General features: G+C 43.3%; 2 protein-coding genes across 2 annotated transcripts; one reads left to right on the top strand and one right to left on the bottom strand.

Annotated features, from left to right (window-relative positions):
* Positions 1–17,101: 17,101 nt before the first annotated feature.
* On the top strand, positions 17,102–17,571 carry LOC142473669 (histone H3). The gene has a single exon (XM_075580759.1). The coding sequence runs from the start codon at positions 17,126–17,128 to the stop codon at positions 17,534–17,536; it is 411 nt and encodes a 136-aa protein (XP_075436874.1). The 5' UTR covers positions 17,102–17,125; the 3' UTR covers positions 17,537–17,571.
* A 546-nt stretch (positions 17,572–18,117) lies between these two features.
* On the bottom strand, positions 18,118–18,974 carry LOC142473668 (histone H1-like). Its single transcript, XM_075580758.1, has one exon. It carries the CDS (start codon positions 18,938–18,940, stop codon positions 18,284–18,286), a length of 657 nt encoding a protein of 218 aa, XP_075436873.1. The 5' UTR covers positions 18,941–18,974; the 3' UTR covers positions 18,118–18,283.
* Positions 18,975–19,540: the final 566 nt, after the last annotated feature.

Raw genomic sequence — 19,540 nt, 5'->3', positions numbered from 1 at the left:
GGTGAATGGGGTATTAGCCCCAACGATGGTTGTTTAGGGCTTGCGGGGGGGGTTAGCGGGAGGGCTTTACCCCTTCATGACCGTAGCGGTATTAACTGCTACGGTCGTGAAGGGGTTAAGTGCACCCGCAAACCCCCCCCCCGCAAGTCCTAAACTCACACCAAGGGCCAAATACCCCCCCTCACCCATCCCCACTACACACAATAAAGCGGGCACGGTGGGTTAACCCCTTCATTGCCTTAGCGGCTATCCGCTATGGTAATGACGCAGCATTTCTGTATTTTTAATAATATTGAGCAGGAGCAGGGGGGGTCCCTGAGCATTAATTTCTGGCTCAGGGAACCCCCTGCTCACTGTACAATACTGTATTATTAAAATACAGAAATGATGCTTCTTTACCATAGCGCATAGCCGCTAAGGTAAAGAACGAGTGTTTATTTATACTGTATATTGTATGTGTTTTATTGATACTGTACATGTGCAGAGGGTCTCCAGAGCAGAAGCGCACAGGTTTCAGGTCTGGGGACCCCCTGCCCCCCGAGATACAGGCCCCTTTAGGGGGTGCCGGTATCCCTCTGCTCTGCTTGGTTTAAAGGCCGCGATCACGTGATCGGGCCCTTTAAACCAAGCAGAGGGATACCGGCACCCCCTAAAGGGGCCTGTATCTCGGGGAGCAGGGGGTCCCCAGACCTAAAACCAACGCGATTCAGCTCCGGAGACCCCCTGCACATCTACACTATCAATAAAATGTATTTCAAATCATTTTTAATGTGCCGATGTTTGCGCAGAGAGAGCAGCGGATCTCTCTCTGCTGCAAACACATCTCGGCCCCAGTATGTGCAGTAATTTACTGAACATGTACTGTAGAATAAATGCATAGTTTTATTTATTCGGGTTTATCACACAGTATACTGTTCGGCCGGAAAACATCAGCATACAGTACAGCACAATATTATCCATCGAAATCCCCCCATTAGCCGTTTTCTTTTCTGAGGAAAAACAAAATGAAAAGTTTTAATGTACAGTAATGGTCAGCCCCCTAAAGAAGTACCCAGCCAGCCCCACCAAAATAATACGGCAACAATACAGTACTCACCATACTATTTCCCATTCAGCTTGCGTCGGCGCCGGTCCACTGCCAGTACAGCTTTCTTCATCATCCACGTCGATAGTTAGCAGCGGGACTAGCCCACCTGTAGTCAGCAGGTGAGGCGGGAAATCGCTTAGGTACATGCAAGCTTCATCAAAACTGGCCGCGAAATCCGACTCTGTCTAAGGGTTGTCACTGACAGTGGGACTGTCATTGGAAGCCGGTGCTGGTGCTGGTGCTGGTGCATTGCTTGGCAGGGATTGTCGCTTCTTAGTTGGTTTTAACACGACCCTTCGCCTTTTGCCGCCTCCATGATCATAGATACGGGAAAAACCCTGTGACACACACCAATACCCTCCAACAAATTGGGGCTCAATACGGTGAAAACAGGGGTCACTACATAACCTTTTCCTTATTGCACGCTTCCACAAATGAGGAGTTGGCGAAAATTTGTAAAAGTCATAGTTTTCGATAAAATACTGATAAATTTGAACAACTGTTGCCATCTTATCCTCTGTTGCATTAATAGCGGCCCATATTAAATAAGCATAACTTCTGTCAGGTTTTTGGAACACGGGCTGCTGCACTTGGACACTCATGGTGAGTCTCTGGAGAATAGTGTACTGTAACTGAAACAGGTCTTTGTCTTTATTTAATACAGTATGTAAAGCCTAAATTGATACATTTTTGCAACTCTTCCTTCAGTCTCAAGGCCAAGGCCAAGTTACTGTACAATGGCACACTGTGGTACAGTATCTTTTTTAAACGAAACAACTGCAAGCCCACACATTACTGATTCGGCGCTTTACAAGTCATGAGTTTATGCCATCTGGTGGACACGCGAAGCATTGCAGCCTAGTAAATCCTTCTCATTATCATTTAACAGATCAGGCCCCCGTCAGCCAGGCATGAACCGTGGCTGGGAAGGCAAACGCAACGAAGCATGCAAGAGGTGAGCAGCGGCGGATTCCAGGTATCTGCCAGGTACAAACTGGGCATTTGCTCGAATAAAGTGTGTCGGTGCAGTACATATGAATTACCAATAAAATTCAAGTTGGAAAAAAAAAATGTAAAATCAATGAATGTATTGATAAATTCCGGGTTAAGCCCATCTTGTTACCCCTGAAACCCTTGTGGTCCCTGGCAGCTGCATAGCACCATAAGCCATTTCCATGGGTTATAACATGTAAAATTTAAAGTGTCCCCTGTTTTTCCACTTTTCATGTTCACTTTATCCCAGACTCATGACACTTTCTGTGTGCAACTCTTATGTGGGAATTTTTGGTAGAAATGCAGTGGTTTTGTTTGCAGGAGTTTGGGGGACAAATATACCTGTAGTCAACTAATTATCCCCGGTGTGCAGGCATGATTTTCTTGTATGCGGGTTGAATTACACCGTTGCTGCCCTGTATCCCCCAGACTCCAGGTTTTCAAGCTCAGATATCCCAACTCTATTTCCCTCATATATATGGGTTTTCCCAAAGTATATCATGTATTTAAATATGGTTTATCATGGTTGTGCAATTTCTGTAAATGTCTATTCAGTCAGTACAGGCTCCATACAAGTTCCGGGAAGTCTGGATAGATATCGGAGTTCAAAGAGGAGAGAGGATGTGGGGTGTTATGTGGCTAGAGCATGGTGAAGTACTGTATCTGGAGAACAGAGACCCCCTGTGGGGAGGACACTCTGATCTGCCAGAGTCAGTTGAGCCTGCAGTAGGTGGCAATGGGTTGACTGGGGGAATCCAGAGAATATCAGTGTATTTCCCATTGGTCAAATCATATGTCCCACCCATTTGGGCAAGCTGAGCTGGCTTAACTTTCCCCCTCCTCTGATGTCAGCCAAAGAATGAGCCCCTATTCCTAATAGGTAGTGGAAATAAATTCCCACACTCTGATTGGTTGTTCCTCCATGCTGAACATAGAACAGTGGAGGGTATGTAAGGAGGTAGCCGACTGAGATAGCCATACCTTCAACTGGCTTGTGTCGATGAAGCTAGGTCAGGCTTTTCAAAGTTGCTCTGTTTGAAATTGTTGAGCAACTGGCTTTGTTTTGAAGCTAGGACAGTCTGCCCTGCAGGGACTAAGTCAGATGTGAAGTCAAAGTTCTGAGAATTGAACATAGCGGTCGCGGCTAGGATCTTTAGCCGAAAAGAGGACCAGGAAGCCCAGGTGTATATCTTGGTCAGGGTAAGCCTTCCGAAGCAGGCACCTATTTGAGCCTAGATTTCACTACCCAGACCCCCAGTAAGTGTGTATGTTGTCTCTATTTTGTGTATTCATTGTGTGCATGCGGGTTTACCCGAATAAACTTCATTTTTTTTTATTACCTTGTTTTGCCTAGTGATTGATCCCGGTATAAATATGTAAAAAGTCCTGATCTCCCATGACAAGATGGAAAAAAAATAACGTTCCAAAGGGATCTTTAGGGCTACCAGTCGAGCAGAGTGAATCGTTGGACATATCAATGCTTTGAAGCACAATGTGGTTCATTGCCCTTCCCGAGAATATTCCACACTAGAAGTTATTATCATCAATCCTCAGACTCTAATCACTCTGATTTTTTAGAACGAGGATACTCACAACATCCCTCACCGATCATGACCAGTCTCACGGGAGACCAGCAGTATTATCACACTACCACTGGGATCACTATCACCAGACAGGGCACAATAGTTGAATAAACAAAAGTTTATTCTGGCAAGCCAGCAAACACACAAATCACACAATCACAGTATGACACTCACCAAGTGGGGCAATAATCTAGCCTCAGGCAGGTGCAGGAGCCTGCTTCGGAAGGCTTGGCATTAACGGCTTCTTCCCCGGCTTCTCTGTGCTCTTCTGCAAGCAACACTTTTAAAATAGCCCACCAGCCGTGACATCACTGTCTCCGATCCACTCTGCAAACTTGTATGGTACTGTGATCGGCTGTGCTCCTTACATAGGCCTAAGTCTCCTATCTTTTTTGCTGGAGCAGAGACCACCGGCCAATCAGAGCACAGATTGTGATGGTGCAGCCAATCATAGAATGAGTGCTTGTCCGGTTGCACCAATTAGGGCAGGTGTCCGGCTTATTGACTCTGGACTGCTTCTCGGGGTGTGAGCTGCTGGCGTGTGGGAAATTAGATCTGGGCAATGGAAATCATGCCTTCGGGGCTGAGACCCAGTAAAGGATCCCCTGGCCAGCCCAATTTCTCAGTGTTTCGGGGAACAAAGGCTCTGAACCGTCGATTACCAGTTCCTGGACCTGAATTACAGCCCTTCCCCACTCACCATTTTCCAGGTACTCAGCTGCTCCCAAGCTCTGTCACGGACAGACATTTCTCTGGATGCAGCCCAGCTAAGTGAATTACTGTGTCTGCATACAGATAAATGCTAGCAACACAAAGGACAATGCTGGATTATTAACTGTGTGGGGAAAACACAAACACAGGGAAAGACAGTGATTTTTTACAATTCCGGCTCCCCAAGACACATAGTTTTCACCCCTTGTAGATATCACACAGTGATTATCTCTTTTCTGGAAGAGATTTACACAAAACACATTGCACAAAGGCCAAAATGACCCTGACAGATGTGGCAATTAAACATGGATTTGGGGCAGCCTGCCTGGCTTAACTTTTATTATGTTATGCTGGCTACCCCTACAGTCACAACCGGTCTAACGTGGAAAGAAATTATATCGGATAAGGACACAAATGCAGGTCAGCTAAGAGTCGGATTGTCACAAGATCACAAAGCCTCAGGTTTTACCAATGGTGAATATTTCTGATTTATATTCTCACGGACATAGAGACTAATAAGATGCAAAAATAACTGATTTGTGCCCACAAATCGGGCTGATATTTTTTTTTTAACTTGATTTGGATTTGATGAAGTTATTTCGGAACTTTCTTTGGAAAGCATTATTTGTGCCTACCGGAGTACGCTCTTCTTTGGACATGGTAGGTACACAGGTTAACACACTTACCAACAGTATGACTACAAGCATTGATAATTATGTTATTAGTCAATGAACGTCTACCAGGGGTGCTCGGCAACGGCTTCCCCAGCTGACAGGATATCTCCCCCTGGGCTGGCACCGCTCTGGCTGGGGAGGCAGCAAATGTGCATGGCCCGATCTCCGCCCCTGGATGCTGTTGCCTTTGTACTCTGCCCCTCTCCTCCGCCTCCAGACCCTGCAGTTACCATTTTCTTTTGAAATGCTGGCTGAACAAAGGGTTTCTCAGCCCTGCATGTCCAGAGATGTTAAATGCATTTATTTATTCCCTGGGCATGCAAGCTGGAAAAATACAATTACCCAGTCTCCACGACCATGAACCCTGGTTAGGCTGGTTCCACAGGGAGTTTGTAGACAATAGAGGATGGGGATGGGCAAGCCTCCAATCTCACAGGCGTCGGTCCGAAGAGCAAAGTCATTGTCTGTCCAGACAGAGGCCAGAGGGAACACAGAAGAATTCTGCTGCCAGTGCTCAAGGGCCAAAGCGTAGAATGTCTTATTCTTAGAACATAATGGCACACATCTGCAGCATATAACTATCACTCTAAACAAGCGGATTAAGCGGACCCAGTGGAGCAGGCTGGGGGGAGGGGTAAGGTGAGGTGACGCTAAGAGGCGCCGACCATCCAGAGAACAGCCAGGCTGACGCTAAGTCACCCACCATCTCCTCTGCCAATGATAATACCTGCTGTCATGCTGCTTGATCCGGTGTAGCCAAAGAGATAAAGTTGAAGCACCATTGAGTGAATGCCTGCAGTGATGTGTGTCCTGGAATCCACGTGCAACCAGCAAAGGTACCGGAACAGCCAAACGAAGAAGCGGTGCACTGAGGTAAGTAGAGAACAACACGCAGCTCTAACAAAAAAATGACTAATTTATTGAAAAAAAGGGAACAAACATCATGAAGCTAGGAACCTCTTACGCGTTTCATCCCGCAAGGGACTTTGTCAAAGAGTGAGTGGTGAACCTGCCTGTTCTGTTCTGACTGACAGATTAAATCTGTCAGTGGTGATATTGGATACCGAGGCTATATCAATAATAAATTGATTTAGAACGGCAACTCCTATATGCAGCTGTAGGTTAATTAATGAGACTGTCGTTCCATCTATACAAGCATAGTGGTGTGTAGAAGGGGAGAGAAGGATAACAACATACAAGTGTATACATAGTACATGTATAACAACAAATAAACAACTTATTGCAAAACTACTGTAAAATAGTATAAACAGTAGTAGCAAAAGATAATTTAAAACCAACATTCAAGCAACATAGATGAAAACAAGGAATGGATTAGAATATAAAGAAATGATATAATAAAGAAAGATAAACGACAGGTAAAAAATATATATTATATGACAATCAGCAATATTGAAAAGTATATTATAACCACTCAACATAATAAAACAATTATAATAATCATAAATAATAACCTGTCTTATATCAATATAAATGAAAGAAATAAAAATAAGAAATTGTCAAAAATGAAAACAATAATAAAGAAGCTAAATATAAAAATAAATATTTTAATAATAGAAATATAGCATATCATAAATATACTGATAATAAAGTATACATAATATCCCATATGGTGAGCAACAGCATATATCTAAATGACATTATAACAACACCAGAGAAGCAAAAAGCAGAAGCAAGCAAAAACTTAAACATATTTCTTTAGTTAGACTAGGAAATGTTTAAGCTCCCAATCGGTATTAATACCGTAGGGATGCAATGTATTCATGATATAGATCCAGTGCCCAGACAGAGGCACCTATCTCACCAAGAGATAGTGAGCTGGCACTGAGAACAGGAGGGAGTGAGGCGCTGTTCTCATTGTCTGGTTCATAATTCCCACCTTCCTTGCCTCAGCCTCCCTGTCACACCCTCAGACCGGATTGGCCAACACAGATGAGCCCTCATTCTGTGATTGGCTCCCCATTCAGCATCAATGCTGGGATTGGTCGTTGCCCCGTTCTCCATGATTTTCCATTGAGAACTGCAACCTAGAAAAGCAGCGACCAATTTGAGTTCCACAAGCCTCTCCTGGGTTGGCGTGAAGATAGACTAAGCGGGGGGCTTTGAGGATGTGCCAGAGACACCTGAAGTCGAGGCTGCTTGTACGCCAAGCTGGAGATTTGAAGTTACCTTTCACAACTTGCATCCAGCGGTGCTTGGAAACTCATGACCTACGGCAAAAGTGGAATCTGCTCCGTTAAAGTCATGTTGGTGGCGTCGGCCGAAATTAATACCCGTTTATTTGTTTATCTCTGTGTCCTCTCTGGTGCTTGATCCCACAAAAGAGTCCCGGTCTCTTGCCAGAACACATTAGAAATAAAGCATTCCATTTACATGGGATGCAAGGTGCAACCAGGCATGCAAAAAAAACCCTGTATCTCAGGGGCCTTGGAGCCAGATGAACCCAAGTGACAGGGCGTAACCTTTATTAACCGGTCCCTGGGCCTCATTCCATCACAAGCATAGCTAAGGTCTCTGTACTTAGGGAGGAGCCTAAGTAGACGCCGGCCTGTTTACACATTCAGCTACCTGTGTGGAAGCGGAAGCGGTGACGTCACCGCGCTGACACCGGAGCATCGCGAGATACACGCGGCTACCGGCAAGGACTGCCAGGGACTGGTGTTTGCTGCTGGACAGCCGGGTCGGGCGCTCCTATTGATTTTAAAACTCACTGTGTCTGTGAGTATATGTCTGTTTTGTGCATTGGACGTATTAAAAGGTTTTTAGGTATTGCGCAATCCTCTGCCCCCTTTTTTATCCCTGGTTGGAGTTGCATATACAGGAATACGGGAGTGGACACAGATGACAACACCTGGAGAAAAAGATTCTATCTGAGCCTATCCGAAGACGGCGCACCTCGTGGGGTTTGTGCTGTGCCTGAAAACGCTGGGACTTGGAAAATCACAGATTCTCTCCACTGCATGCTGTCTGCTTTGCATCTAGTAAGTAGGTACGGGTTGAAGCTGTATATGGGGGAATTCATTTGATGAAACAATACTGTGCAATGTTTTGTCCATGGTTTTTATCATACACCACAGGATAACAGTCTGCAGCAAAAAAGAAAAAAACTCCTCCCGTTTTTCTTCTCAAATCTTGGGAACTGAGTCCATTTACCACTCAAACATCTGAAAGGAAGGACTCCACTCTCATCACTTATATCCTTTATTTTTATGGACATTGCTTTTTATAGTAATATTCACAAATATATTGTACACTTTGTGCCAGGTTATTTTCTATATTTCTATATTCACTATTGCATCCAGCGGTGCTTGGTAACTCATGACCTGCGGCAAAAGTAGAATCTGCTCCGTTAAAGTCATGTTGGTGGCGTCGGCCGAAATTAATACCCGTTTATTTGTTTATCTCTGTGTCCTCTCTGGTGCTTGATCCCACAAAAGAGTCCCGGTCTCTTGACAGAACACATTAGAAATAAAGCATTCCATTTACATGGGATGCAAGGTACAACCAGGCATGCAAAAAAAACCTGTATCTCAGGGGCCTTGGAGCCAGATGAACCCAAGTGACAGGGCGTAACCTTTATTAACCGGTCCCTGGGCCTCATTCCATCACAAGCATAACTAAGGTCTCTGTACATGCAGGGCTGAGAAACCCTTTGTGCAGCTCGCATGTCGAGAGAACTGGCAAATTCTGTGACTGGAGGTGAAGAGCGGTGCAGGAATACAAGGGGGAGTGACTGTGGGAGAAGATCAGACCAGGGGGCAATCAACCCAAAAAGCAGAACATTTTGTCATCCATCCAAATATCCGGACGCCGAGCCCAGCATGGGACATCCTGTCAGCCAACGAAGCCATTGTTGGGCCCCGTTGGTGGATGCTGCTCCCATTGGCCAATTCATATTTCTTTCCGCTGCCCTTTAATTTGCAATCACTAATTTCAAGCCCTGATTGGCCAGTTCAGACAAGACCATGTGTCCTGAATGGCTCCTGTGCATCATTCATGCTGTGATTGGCCGCAGCCCTGTTTGCCATGATTTGCTAGGGAAGCAAGAAATCTATGAAATGGGAACCCAATCAGTTTCAGATCTTATTCTGATCCTAACGTGGTGATAGATTAAGCTGTGCCCCCTGAGACTGTGCCAGAGACACTCAAAAATTAGATTGTAAGCTCCTCGGAGCAGGGACTCCTCTTCCTAAATGTAACGTTTGTCTGAAGCACTTATTCCCTTGACCAGTTATTTATATATTATGTGTTATTTATATGATTACCACGTGTATTACTAATGGGAATTGCTATGTACATTAATGGTGCTATACAAATAAAGACATAGGGGGTCATGCACTAAGCTCCGTTAAGTCGTTTTTAGAGCGCAAAGTGCTCTTAGAACCTGATGTTACGCTGAACACGATGCACTAAGCCACGCAAACAGGCACTTTGCGCTCTAAAACTGACTTTTTTCAGGAAATATTTCAAAGTCCAACTTTGTTTGCGTTAAATTCTGCCCTTAAGCGGGATGCACTAAGCTACATAACCTTAGCGTACGCGAAAGTTGCGTTCAACAGAACACGTCAGCTCAAGGTAGACGCAAAAAAAGCTGGACTTTGAAAAATTTCTTGCTCTACATTTCTGCATGTGCAAAACCCATACAACAGGCCGGCGGGTGTCCCCGAGAGACCCCACGGGGGTCCCCCAGAGAGATCGGGGTCGCGCGGGTGTCCCCGGCTTACCCCGCGAGAGTCCCGGGGTACCCGCGGGCCTGCGGTACCAATGTTGTGCTTACAAAAATAGTAAACATTATTTCTAACTAAATACACCCCCCTAACACATACAGTACAATAATGTGCAAAATAACTATTATTCAGATATGGATAATAGATTATTTGCCCATTATTAAATACTGCATTAGCATACATAAATAAAGTAAATAAAAACAGTTATACTTACCACAACAACAGGTCTCTCTGTCCTCCGTTGAAAGAAAGCATACAGAATATACATAATAAAGACATTCTAATGGCCCCTAACCCCTTAATCACCTTAGCGTTTACTAACCGCTATAGTCATTAAGGGGTTAACCCAGCCTGCCCCGATACACACCCGGGAGGCCTAAGCACCCACCCTGAACTGACTATACCCACCCTGTACCCATTGAGTAGTATAGTGGTACATCATACCCATATAATAATAATATGGGCATGATAAGCCTCTATAGCACTCAACGGGCACCCTAATTACAATACATTAATGCACCAGATACACAATAATAAAACCTAACTCCAAAAAAACATACTTCACTAAATAAAAACAGTAGCCAGCTAATCCAATGAATACAAGCAATAACAACATCAACAATGAATTAATTAAACCATTAACCAATCAAAACAATTAATTCCTAAACCAACTCAAAATGAATAGTAACACTAACCAATCAAGCCAATTAATTACTACAACATTAATGAATGTAAACATTAAAAGACAAAGAAATACATTCAAACACTATCTGAAATAACAATTAAATGCATTAGCTAACATAATACAACATTAACTACAAATGAAAACCAATCGCAAACATTTTATTAGCATTAAGCAGGAAAAAAAAAAATAATGACATCCACATAAGAAACTGACATAAAAAAAACCAACAGCAATAACAAGCCACAAATGCCCCCCAAATATTGTCATAATAATGTATTAATCTGTACCTTAAAGGGGTACAGATTAATATATCATCAGTCAATGTGCCTCCCCCAAAAAATAAAAAAACACATCCAATGAAGATACCTGTTAAAATAGACATTTACAAACATTGAATATATTACTTACCATTAGAAGCGGTGCCCCTCCGACTCCCGGGGTAACAGGAAGCTCACGTACCTTGAAGGCCTCAAACAGCATCCGATGCCATCGCCATGAAGATCCGGCTCAGGTACCCAAATCTTCATTTTTCTTTCTTTAATCACCTTCTTCTATCTTCATCTGTCACCATTTCTTGATATTCTTTTTCTTCTATCTTCATCTGTCAATCCAAAAAGAAACCATGGTAAATCCCAACCGATGTTGTCTTGTCGTCCTCTTGGGCTCAAACGAGGCGTCACGGCCTTAAATGGGGCTGTGACGTCACATTTAGCCTCAAAAGGGTTAACAGCCACCTGATTGGCTGTTAAACAAATGTTCCGACTTTATTTTTTTTTTTTTTACATGACATCACTTAAAGGGAATGATGCCAGCCAATCAGAATGGCTGTGCTTCATTTGCCTTTAAGATGATTTCACTAAATCCAAGATGGCTGGTGTCACATGGTATCACACGGCGTCCACACTCTGATTGGCTGAAATACCATGTAACGCCGGCTTTGTGACGTCATCTTAAAGGCAAATGAAGCACAGCCATTCTGATTGGCTGGCATCATTCCCTTAAAGTGACGTCATGTAACAAAAAAAAAAAATTATAGTCAGAACATGGTTTTAACAGCCAATCAGGTGACTGTTAACCATTTTGAGGCTAAATGTGACTTCACAAGCCGTATTTAAGGCCGTGACGCCTCATTTGAGCCGAAGAAGACGACGAGACAACAACGGTTGGGATTCACCATGGGGTTTTTTGGACTGACAGATGAAGATAGAAGATAAAGAAGATCAAGACATGGTGACAGAAGAAGATAGAAGAAGGTGATTAAAGAAAGAAAAAAGAAGATTTGGGTACCTGATCCGGATCTTCATGGCGATGGCATCGGATGCTGTTTGAGGCCTTCAAGGTACGTGAGCTTCCTGTTACCCCGGGAGTCGGAGGGCCACCGCTTCTAATGGTAAGTACTATATTGAATGTTTGTAAATGTCTATTATTACAGGTTTCTTCATTGGATGTGTTTTTTTTTATTTTTGGGGGAGGCACATTGACTGATAATATATTAATCTGTACCACTTTAAGGTACAGATGATTACATTATTATGACAATATTTGGGGGGCATTTGTGGCTTGGTATTGCTGTTGGTTGTTTTAATTTCAATTTCTTATGTGGATGTGATTGTTTATTTTTTTCCTGCTTAATGCTAATAAAATGTTTGCGATTGGTGTTTGTTTGTAGTTAATGTTGTGTTATATTAGCTAATGCATTTTATGGTTATTTCAGATATTGTTTGAATTTATTTCTTTGTCTTTTAATGTTTACATTCATTAATGTTGTAGTAATTCATTGGTTTGATTGGTTAATGCTACTATTCATTGTGAGTTGGTTTAGGAATTAATTGGTTTCATTGGTTAATGGTTTAATTAATTCATTGTTCATGTTGTTTATTGCTTGTATTCATTGGCTTAGCTGGCTACTGTTTTTATTTACTTTATTTAGGTATGCTAATGCAGTGTTTAATAATGGGCAAATAATCTTTTATCCATATCTGGATAATAGTTATTTTGCACATTACTGTACTGTATGGGTTTGGGCGGAGAGTCGTGTATTGATGTTTGTTAAATCTTTTTTTAATATACATGTGTTTCATAGTGTAGATGTGCAGGTGGTCTCCGGAGCTGACCCGCGTTGGTTTTATGTCCGGTGACCCCCTGCTTCCTGAGATACAGGCACCTTTATGGGGTGCCGGTATCCCCTGCAGTTTCAAGCTTCCACGTCACGTGACCGGGACATTTAAATGCTGCAGGGGATACCGGCACCCCATAACGGGGCCTGTATCTCCTGAAGTAGGGGGTCCTCGGACCTGAAACCAATGCGGTTCAGCTCCGGAGACCCCCTGCTCATGTACACTATTATTAAAATGATTTTAATTACTGTACGATCGCTTGTGTAACAGCATTGCATGGAGATGGCAAATCACCATGCAAATCTTACATGCAGTTTTTTTTTCTATCAGCTAGCGTATGGGAAGTTTAAGAATGCTAGCAGGGGGGAAAAAAGCAACACGTACGCTGTGGGTGTTTTGAGCACATACGTTAAAAAATGGGCTCAAGGCCTTAGTGAAACGCGTCCCCGGCCTCACTTTTTAACGGACATGCTATTTTTTTTAACATTAGAACACAAACCCATTGAGCTTAGTGCATAGCCCCCATACAATACAATGAGGCTGGAGCTTTTCAGGCTTTTCATTCTCTCCCTTCATTTACATTTCACAAAACAATCTAACAGCTGTTTAGATTACAGATATTCAAAGACATACTAACATATGTTTTAGAAATATAAACTATATTTTAAACTTGATAGAAGTTATACGATATGTAGCAAGCTGTGCAAAAAAAATTCAGTATAATAAGGCAGAACTATGCTTATAGGAGATCATGTTAATATGGATATTAAGTTAAAGGTGACACTGTATGCTTATATGTGTGTTTATTTCCCAGAATCCATAGCTGCAGTGGAAACATGGTATAACACAAGATAATGGTGATATGCCAGGTTACAGACAATATACGATATACAATATTTCCTCTACAGAGGAGAGTAGAAAGGTTTGCAGATTGATACATTGAATCAAACACTGAATGTTTTCAATTTAGAGAGATACCTTCCCCCTGAGATTATTATTGTAGATTGGTTGCAACATATATCACTGTTACACTAGTTTGTAAGAGTAGCTAATGATAGCAATTGTATAGGAGATAGTTACTTAGTAGGATTGGTTAGTGGATATTGTGACACATTTGAGCACTAAGTAGTTATTTGCATAGAAAATGATCACACTAGTGTTATTAACTTGGTCGCTTGAGCACCTGTTTAGGTAAAAGTAATCACCATGTTGGTTTAGGCACATAATAATAATAATAATAATAATAATAATAATATTATTATTATTATTATTATTATTATTATATGTTAGATTTCATTCACTGAGGTTGTCACAAACAACGTATTAATTTTATTTTACTTATTTCTGTGGGGAAAAAAATTATGGTCTCCAAAAAATTAGAGTATTGAATGTATTAATTCCAATACATATGTAATGCATTTTATCTATAAATAATAAAAGAACAAAACAGCATTGGATACGTTATAGATAATATATTAATTAGAGGAGGTGAACTATTGGAAAAAAACAACTGTTTTTCTCTTCACCACTTAAAGTAAAGATTGGTAGGTTCATGTGTAATGTTTGTTCATAGTAATAGTGTAACAAGTATTAAAAGTGAAGGCTTATTAAGAATGGGATATTGAGTGCAGCTTTGGGGAAAATATCTCTTCAATTTGTAGTTACAAATAACTAACTGACTTATTCAGGATACATAAGAAATCTATAGTTTAAAAAAGAATGAACAGTATGAGAAGATACATTAATTAATAATAAAAAAACATATTGAAACAATGGAAATATATCCTTATCCAGATCTGCCTAAATGGTGAAATAGTTTGACAAGCATTGGAAAAAAGATTCAAAAACACAGCAACAATTAATGCATAATTAAATAGTCATCTTAAATGCTAATATTGTATCTGAAAAATAAAAAACAAGTCTTGATATAGTTCAGCTTCTGTTTAAATGTATTAGATAGTGTGTATTTACATTGGTAATTTTAATATTTCATATGCAGTGATATAGTTCAATAAATAAGGAATGAGGATACGTTTAATAGATATCTTTAAATACAGGCCCCTGTTCAGTCTAGTTATATTACTCTAACATCAGATGTTCATCTTTATTTAGAAAATACACAATACATTATGGAATATTTAATTTGTGCTTAAACTATAACACATTGGGTATACACATATACAGACTTGGTATTTTATTTAAAAGCAAACTACTGTGACTGGAGCATTAGAGGGAAGCCAAAGAGCCCGGTTAGGAGCTGATCAGATCACACAGAGCAGTGACAGCGAGAAGACATTGAGGGAAGCCCCATTTATAGCGCAGCACTGCCACCGTGTGGTGCTCTGGGAACTGCAGGCATTAAGGAAACGAGCCGCGCGGTTCTGCTTCTTTGTGTCTCTGTGTTCGGGTTTATAATAATAACACAATGTGAACATTAGAAGAAGAGGAACCAAGAAAGTCCCATTGAAGCAATGATCTGGGAAAGAAAACCCCTCATATTACATTTCACCGATTAAAGATCATTTGAATACTTGGTATAAGTACATGTTCCATGTCAGAGAGCTCTGTGCTGTATCTGTGCAAACACTAATGTTATCACATTAAATCTTTTTAATTGTCCCACTTACAAGCACTAAATAAATAATAACTTTATTAGGACGATATCGGTCTGAGGCGGGATTTTTGAACATCGCAACGGCTTTCACAGAACCAATCAGAGCGAAGGGCGGGACCAAAGCAGCCAATCACAGCGACCTGCATCCATAAATACGCAGCTGCAGCGTTTTTTTTCTATCGGCAGAGGTTCTCGCTGACACACTGGAGACAACTTTTAGGCCTAACCAAGCCAGCAAAATAGCACGGGAAGTTGAGCAAGGAGTTAACAGGCATCTTACCGAGCACCTACCAGAGACCGAAGCGGAAACCCTTGAAGGATGCACCAGGACTGAGATAACGCAACTTGCAGATAAGCTGGCAAATGGCAAAGCACCAGGAAGTGACGGAATTACCAACCTGGCCATCAAGAAGCTTCCGCCGGCAGCCATGGAATGCCTCACAGAAATCTTCAATGCATGCATGCGGCTCCAGCACTTTCCTCAATCCTGGAAGGAAGCCAAGGTCATTGTATTTCCAAAGCCTGGAAAACCACGGAGGGATCCTGCAAACTACCGTCCGATAAGCCTGCTCTCTGGACTGTCGAAACTCCTGGAGAAAGTTATTCTTACGCGCCTCCGCCACTTTGCCTCTGGTAAAAACATTCTACTAAAGGAGCAATTTGGATTCCGGAAGGACCACTCAACCAACCATCAGCTGCTGCGAGTCGTTGACATAATAAGCCATGGGTTCAACATCCACAAATCAACTGGAGTTGTCTTCTTGGACGTGGCCAAAGCGTTTGACAGAGTTTGGCATGAAGGACTACTGCACAAAATGATCAACCTGAAATTCCCAAACTACCTGATTAAGCTGACTGCAAGCTACTTGCGGGAGCGCACATTCCACGTGGCTGTGCGAGAAGAGCTCTCAACAACACGCCCCATCCGCGCTGGCGTGCCACAGGGATCAGTCCTGGGACCTTTCCTTTTCAACCTCTTCATGAATGACATCCCCACAGACCTCCACAAGACTCAACTGGCACTCTACGCAGACGATGTGGCAGTCATCTCCCAGTCCTTCAGAGAGAAAGAAGTAGCTAAGAACATCCAGAAAGCACTAGACATGCTATCAACATGGTACAGCGACTGGCAAGTAGGACTGAACTCCAGCAAGACTACAGCTACACTGTTTACCAAAAAGAGGATCAAGGCACACCCGCCAATCACCCTCAACGGAGAGGCTGTCAAATGGGAGCCAAACAGCTCTTACCTAGGTGTAATCCTAGATAGCAAACTAAGCTGGAGAAACCACATTGAGAAGATTCAAAAGAAGGCAACAACCAAGCTGGCAGCACTGTACCCTCTGCTGAAGACAAGGACCATGCCCATCAAGAGCAAAGTCAATGTGATCAAGGCGATCATTAGACCCACAATGACATACGCCTCCCCGGTGTGGAGTGGTTGCCACCAACATCAAAGATCATCTCTCCAAAAATTACAGAACAAGGCGCTGCGGATTGCGTCCAACGCTCCACTTCCTACAAGAATAGCAGACCTTCATAGGGAACTGGGTATCGAGATGTTAGATGAACATCTAAAGAAGCTCAACAAGAAATTCTACAAGGAACTGGACCAGAACTCAAACCCGCTGATCAAGAAGCTTGCTGCGATCTCTGCAAACCCATTTGACCGCTACCCACGACCCATCACAGCGCTGAACCTGTGAAACCAACTCAACTGTGGCAAGTAACACAGATCAAGAAGCTTCCTAAAGAGTGCGACAATACACTCAACAAGAGAACTTGGAGTAATGAGGCTCAAGCCTCGGTATCCAATATCACCACTGACAGATTTAATCTGTCAGTCAGAACAGAACGGTCAGTTTTTTTCTATATTAGTTCCTGACCGGAGACGCGCACTGACACAGCAGCACAGGATGGCCCGGACCAAGCAGACCGCCCGGAAATCCACCGGAGGGAAGGCTCCCCGTAAGCAGCTAGCGACCAAGGCTGCCAGAAAGAGCGCTCCGGCCACCGGCGGAGTGAAGAAGCCTCACCGCTACCGGCCCGGTACTGTGGCTCTCAGGGAGATCCGCCGCTACCAGAAGTCCACCGAGCTGCTCATCCGCAAGCTGCCCTTCCAGCGCCTGGTCCGGGAGATCGCCCAGGACTTCAAGACTGACCTGCGCTTCCAGAGCTCGGCTGTCATGGCTCTGCAGGAGGCCAGCGAGGCTTATCTGGTGGGGCTCTTCGAGGACACCAACCTGTGCGCTATCCACGCCAAGAGGGTCACCATCATGCCCAAGGACATCCAGCTGGCCCGCAGGATCAGAGGGGAGAGAGCTTAGGCCGGCTGCACCCTGACTTCGTTTACACCCCAAAATCAAAGGCTCTTTTAAGAGCCACCACATTTTCAATGAAATTGCCTGATCAATATTAACACACGGATACTGATCTCTATATAGAGAGTTAAAGAAGTGTGTTATCCTTGTATCAACATATGTACTTGATGTGTGACAATATAGATAAACGCACCTTCAATATTTGTGTATTCTTTGTCATGTGATATATAGACTTGCATGCATAGTCACCATTTCATGCTGTATATGGCTGCACGTAAAGACAAACCTGTAAATGTCCCCCCTCCCATGTGCCACTGGTGATTATACTGAAGTGTTAGGGAATAGCGTGTGCTTCATGCTTTCAATGTGATGTAAACACATTTATTTTATAACATGGTGATAAATACGTTTTTCTGATGTCAACTACACTATTTTAATTTTTATTCTCTATAAACCGTGTATGTGAACATTATGTAGACACAAACAAAACCATAATGTCACCTAATATGTCAGTTTGTCTGAGAAACATTTATTCGTGCCATAGGTTAGGGACTACAAACTTACACATGCACCTTACAGTGCTCGCAGTATCAATGCATATACACTTATGCTCTGGCAGTGTAACACAAACCCCTGCATGGGACAAGTTGGAGAAACATTCCCAGTTACACATTATGTGCACAGCTCTCTATGTGGGGTTGTGGTGGCTCTTAAAAGAGCCTTTGTGTTTGTAAGAGGCTGAAGTTGTCGGTCTCACTTCTTAGGAGCTGCCGCCCTCTTGGGCTTTGCTGCTTTGGGTTTGGCTGCCTTGGCCTTAGCTGGACTCTTAGCAGTTTTTGGCTTCGCAGCCTTTTTAGCCGCCGGGCTCTTCACAGCCTTCCTGGGCTTGGCAGCTTTAGACTTCTTCGGGCTTTTTGCTGGCTTCTTGGCGGCCGCCGGTTTCTTGACCTTTTTGGGGCTTTTCTTCACTCCCGCCGGAGCCTTTTTGGGTTTCTTGGGGGACTTGGCGGGTTTCTTTGCCACTGGCTTCTTGGGTTTCCCCACATCCTTTTTCTTGGCCGCCTTCTCCTTGCTCTCCAGCTGCTTCTTATTCAGCTTGAACGACCCGGAGGCTCCGCTCCCTTTCAGCTGGATCAGGGTTTCCTTGCTCACCAAGCCCTTGAGAGCCAGCTTCAGGCGGCTGTTATTCTTCTCCACATCGTAGCCTCCTGCAGCCAGAGCCTTCTTCAGAGCGGACAGGGAGACCCCGCTGCGCTCCTTAGAGGCGGACACAGCTCTCACTATCAGATCGGACACGCTGGGACCGGACTTTGCTGGGCGGCTTTTCGAGGCTCCGGACGCTTTCTTCGGCTGCTTCTTCTTGGCGGCGCTTTCAGCTGGAGGAGGAGGAGCAGGAGCGGTCTCGGCCATTGCAGCTGCAGGTAAAATCCCCCAACACACTGACAGAAAGTTATACTGGGGGCGGGGACCTGCCGGGAGTTATATAGAGAGCCTGCTGCTCTGTGATTGGTTAGTTATCGGAGTGAGCTTCTCTCTCATTGGGTATAATCACTAAGCCCCGCCCCTGACTCTCATCCTCCCGGATCACAAACACTGCTCTGACTTTGTGTTTCTGAGGCTGCAAGAAAAGGGCATTTTATCCCCTAATTATTACTCACATCCCCCCTTCTTGCATGCAATTTATAAGGAATTATATTCTCTTCACTGCTGTATCATTTTTCTGCTGGGAAAGTACAAACACAATTAGGAATAATGGGTGAAAGTTCGGCTCTGTAGCCCGGGATTTGCCAGATTTCATTCATATCTGTCTATTTCTGTCACTTTTACTTTGCTCAGACTAAATGTGCAACCTCCATCCTCATACAGTGACACTAAGGACATATTATTCTACAGTATCAGTTTAAAATAATGTGCATATAAATATATAAACATGGTCTGGGGATTCACTATATATGTACAAGTAGCACAATAATTCCTGTGCAGTGTACATTGCTATTTCATGTTGTTCCA

Source organism: Ascaphus truei, assembly GCF_040206685.1.
Source record: "Ascaphus truei isolate aAscTru1 chromosome 12 unlocalized genomic scaffold, aAscTru1.hap1 SUPER_12_unloc_4, whole genome shotgun sequence".
NCBI lineage: Eukaryota > Metazoa > Chordata > Amphibia > Anura > Ascaphidae > Ascaphus > Ascaphus truei.
The sequence above is the reverse complement of the archived record's forward strand: the minus strand, read 5'-3'. Positions and strand labels throughout refer to the sequence as shown.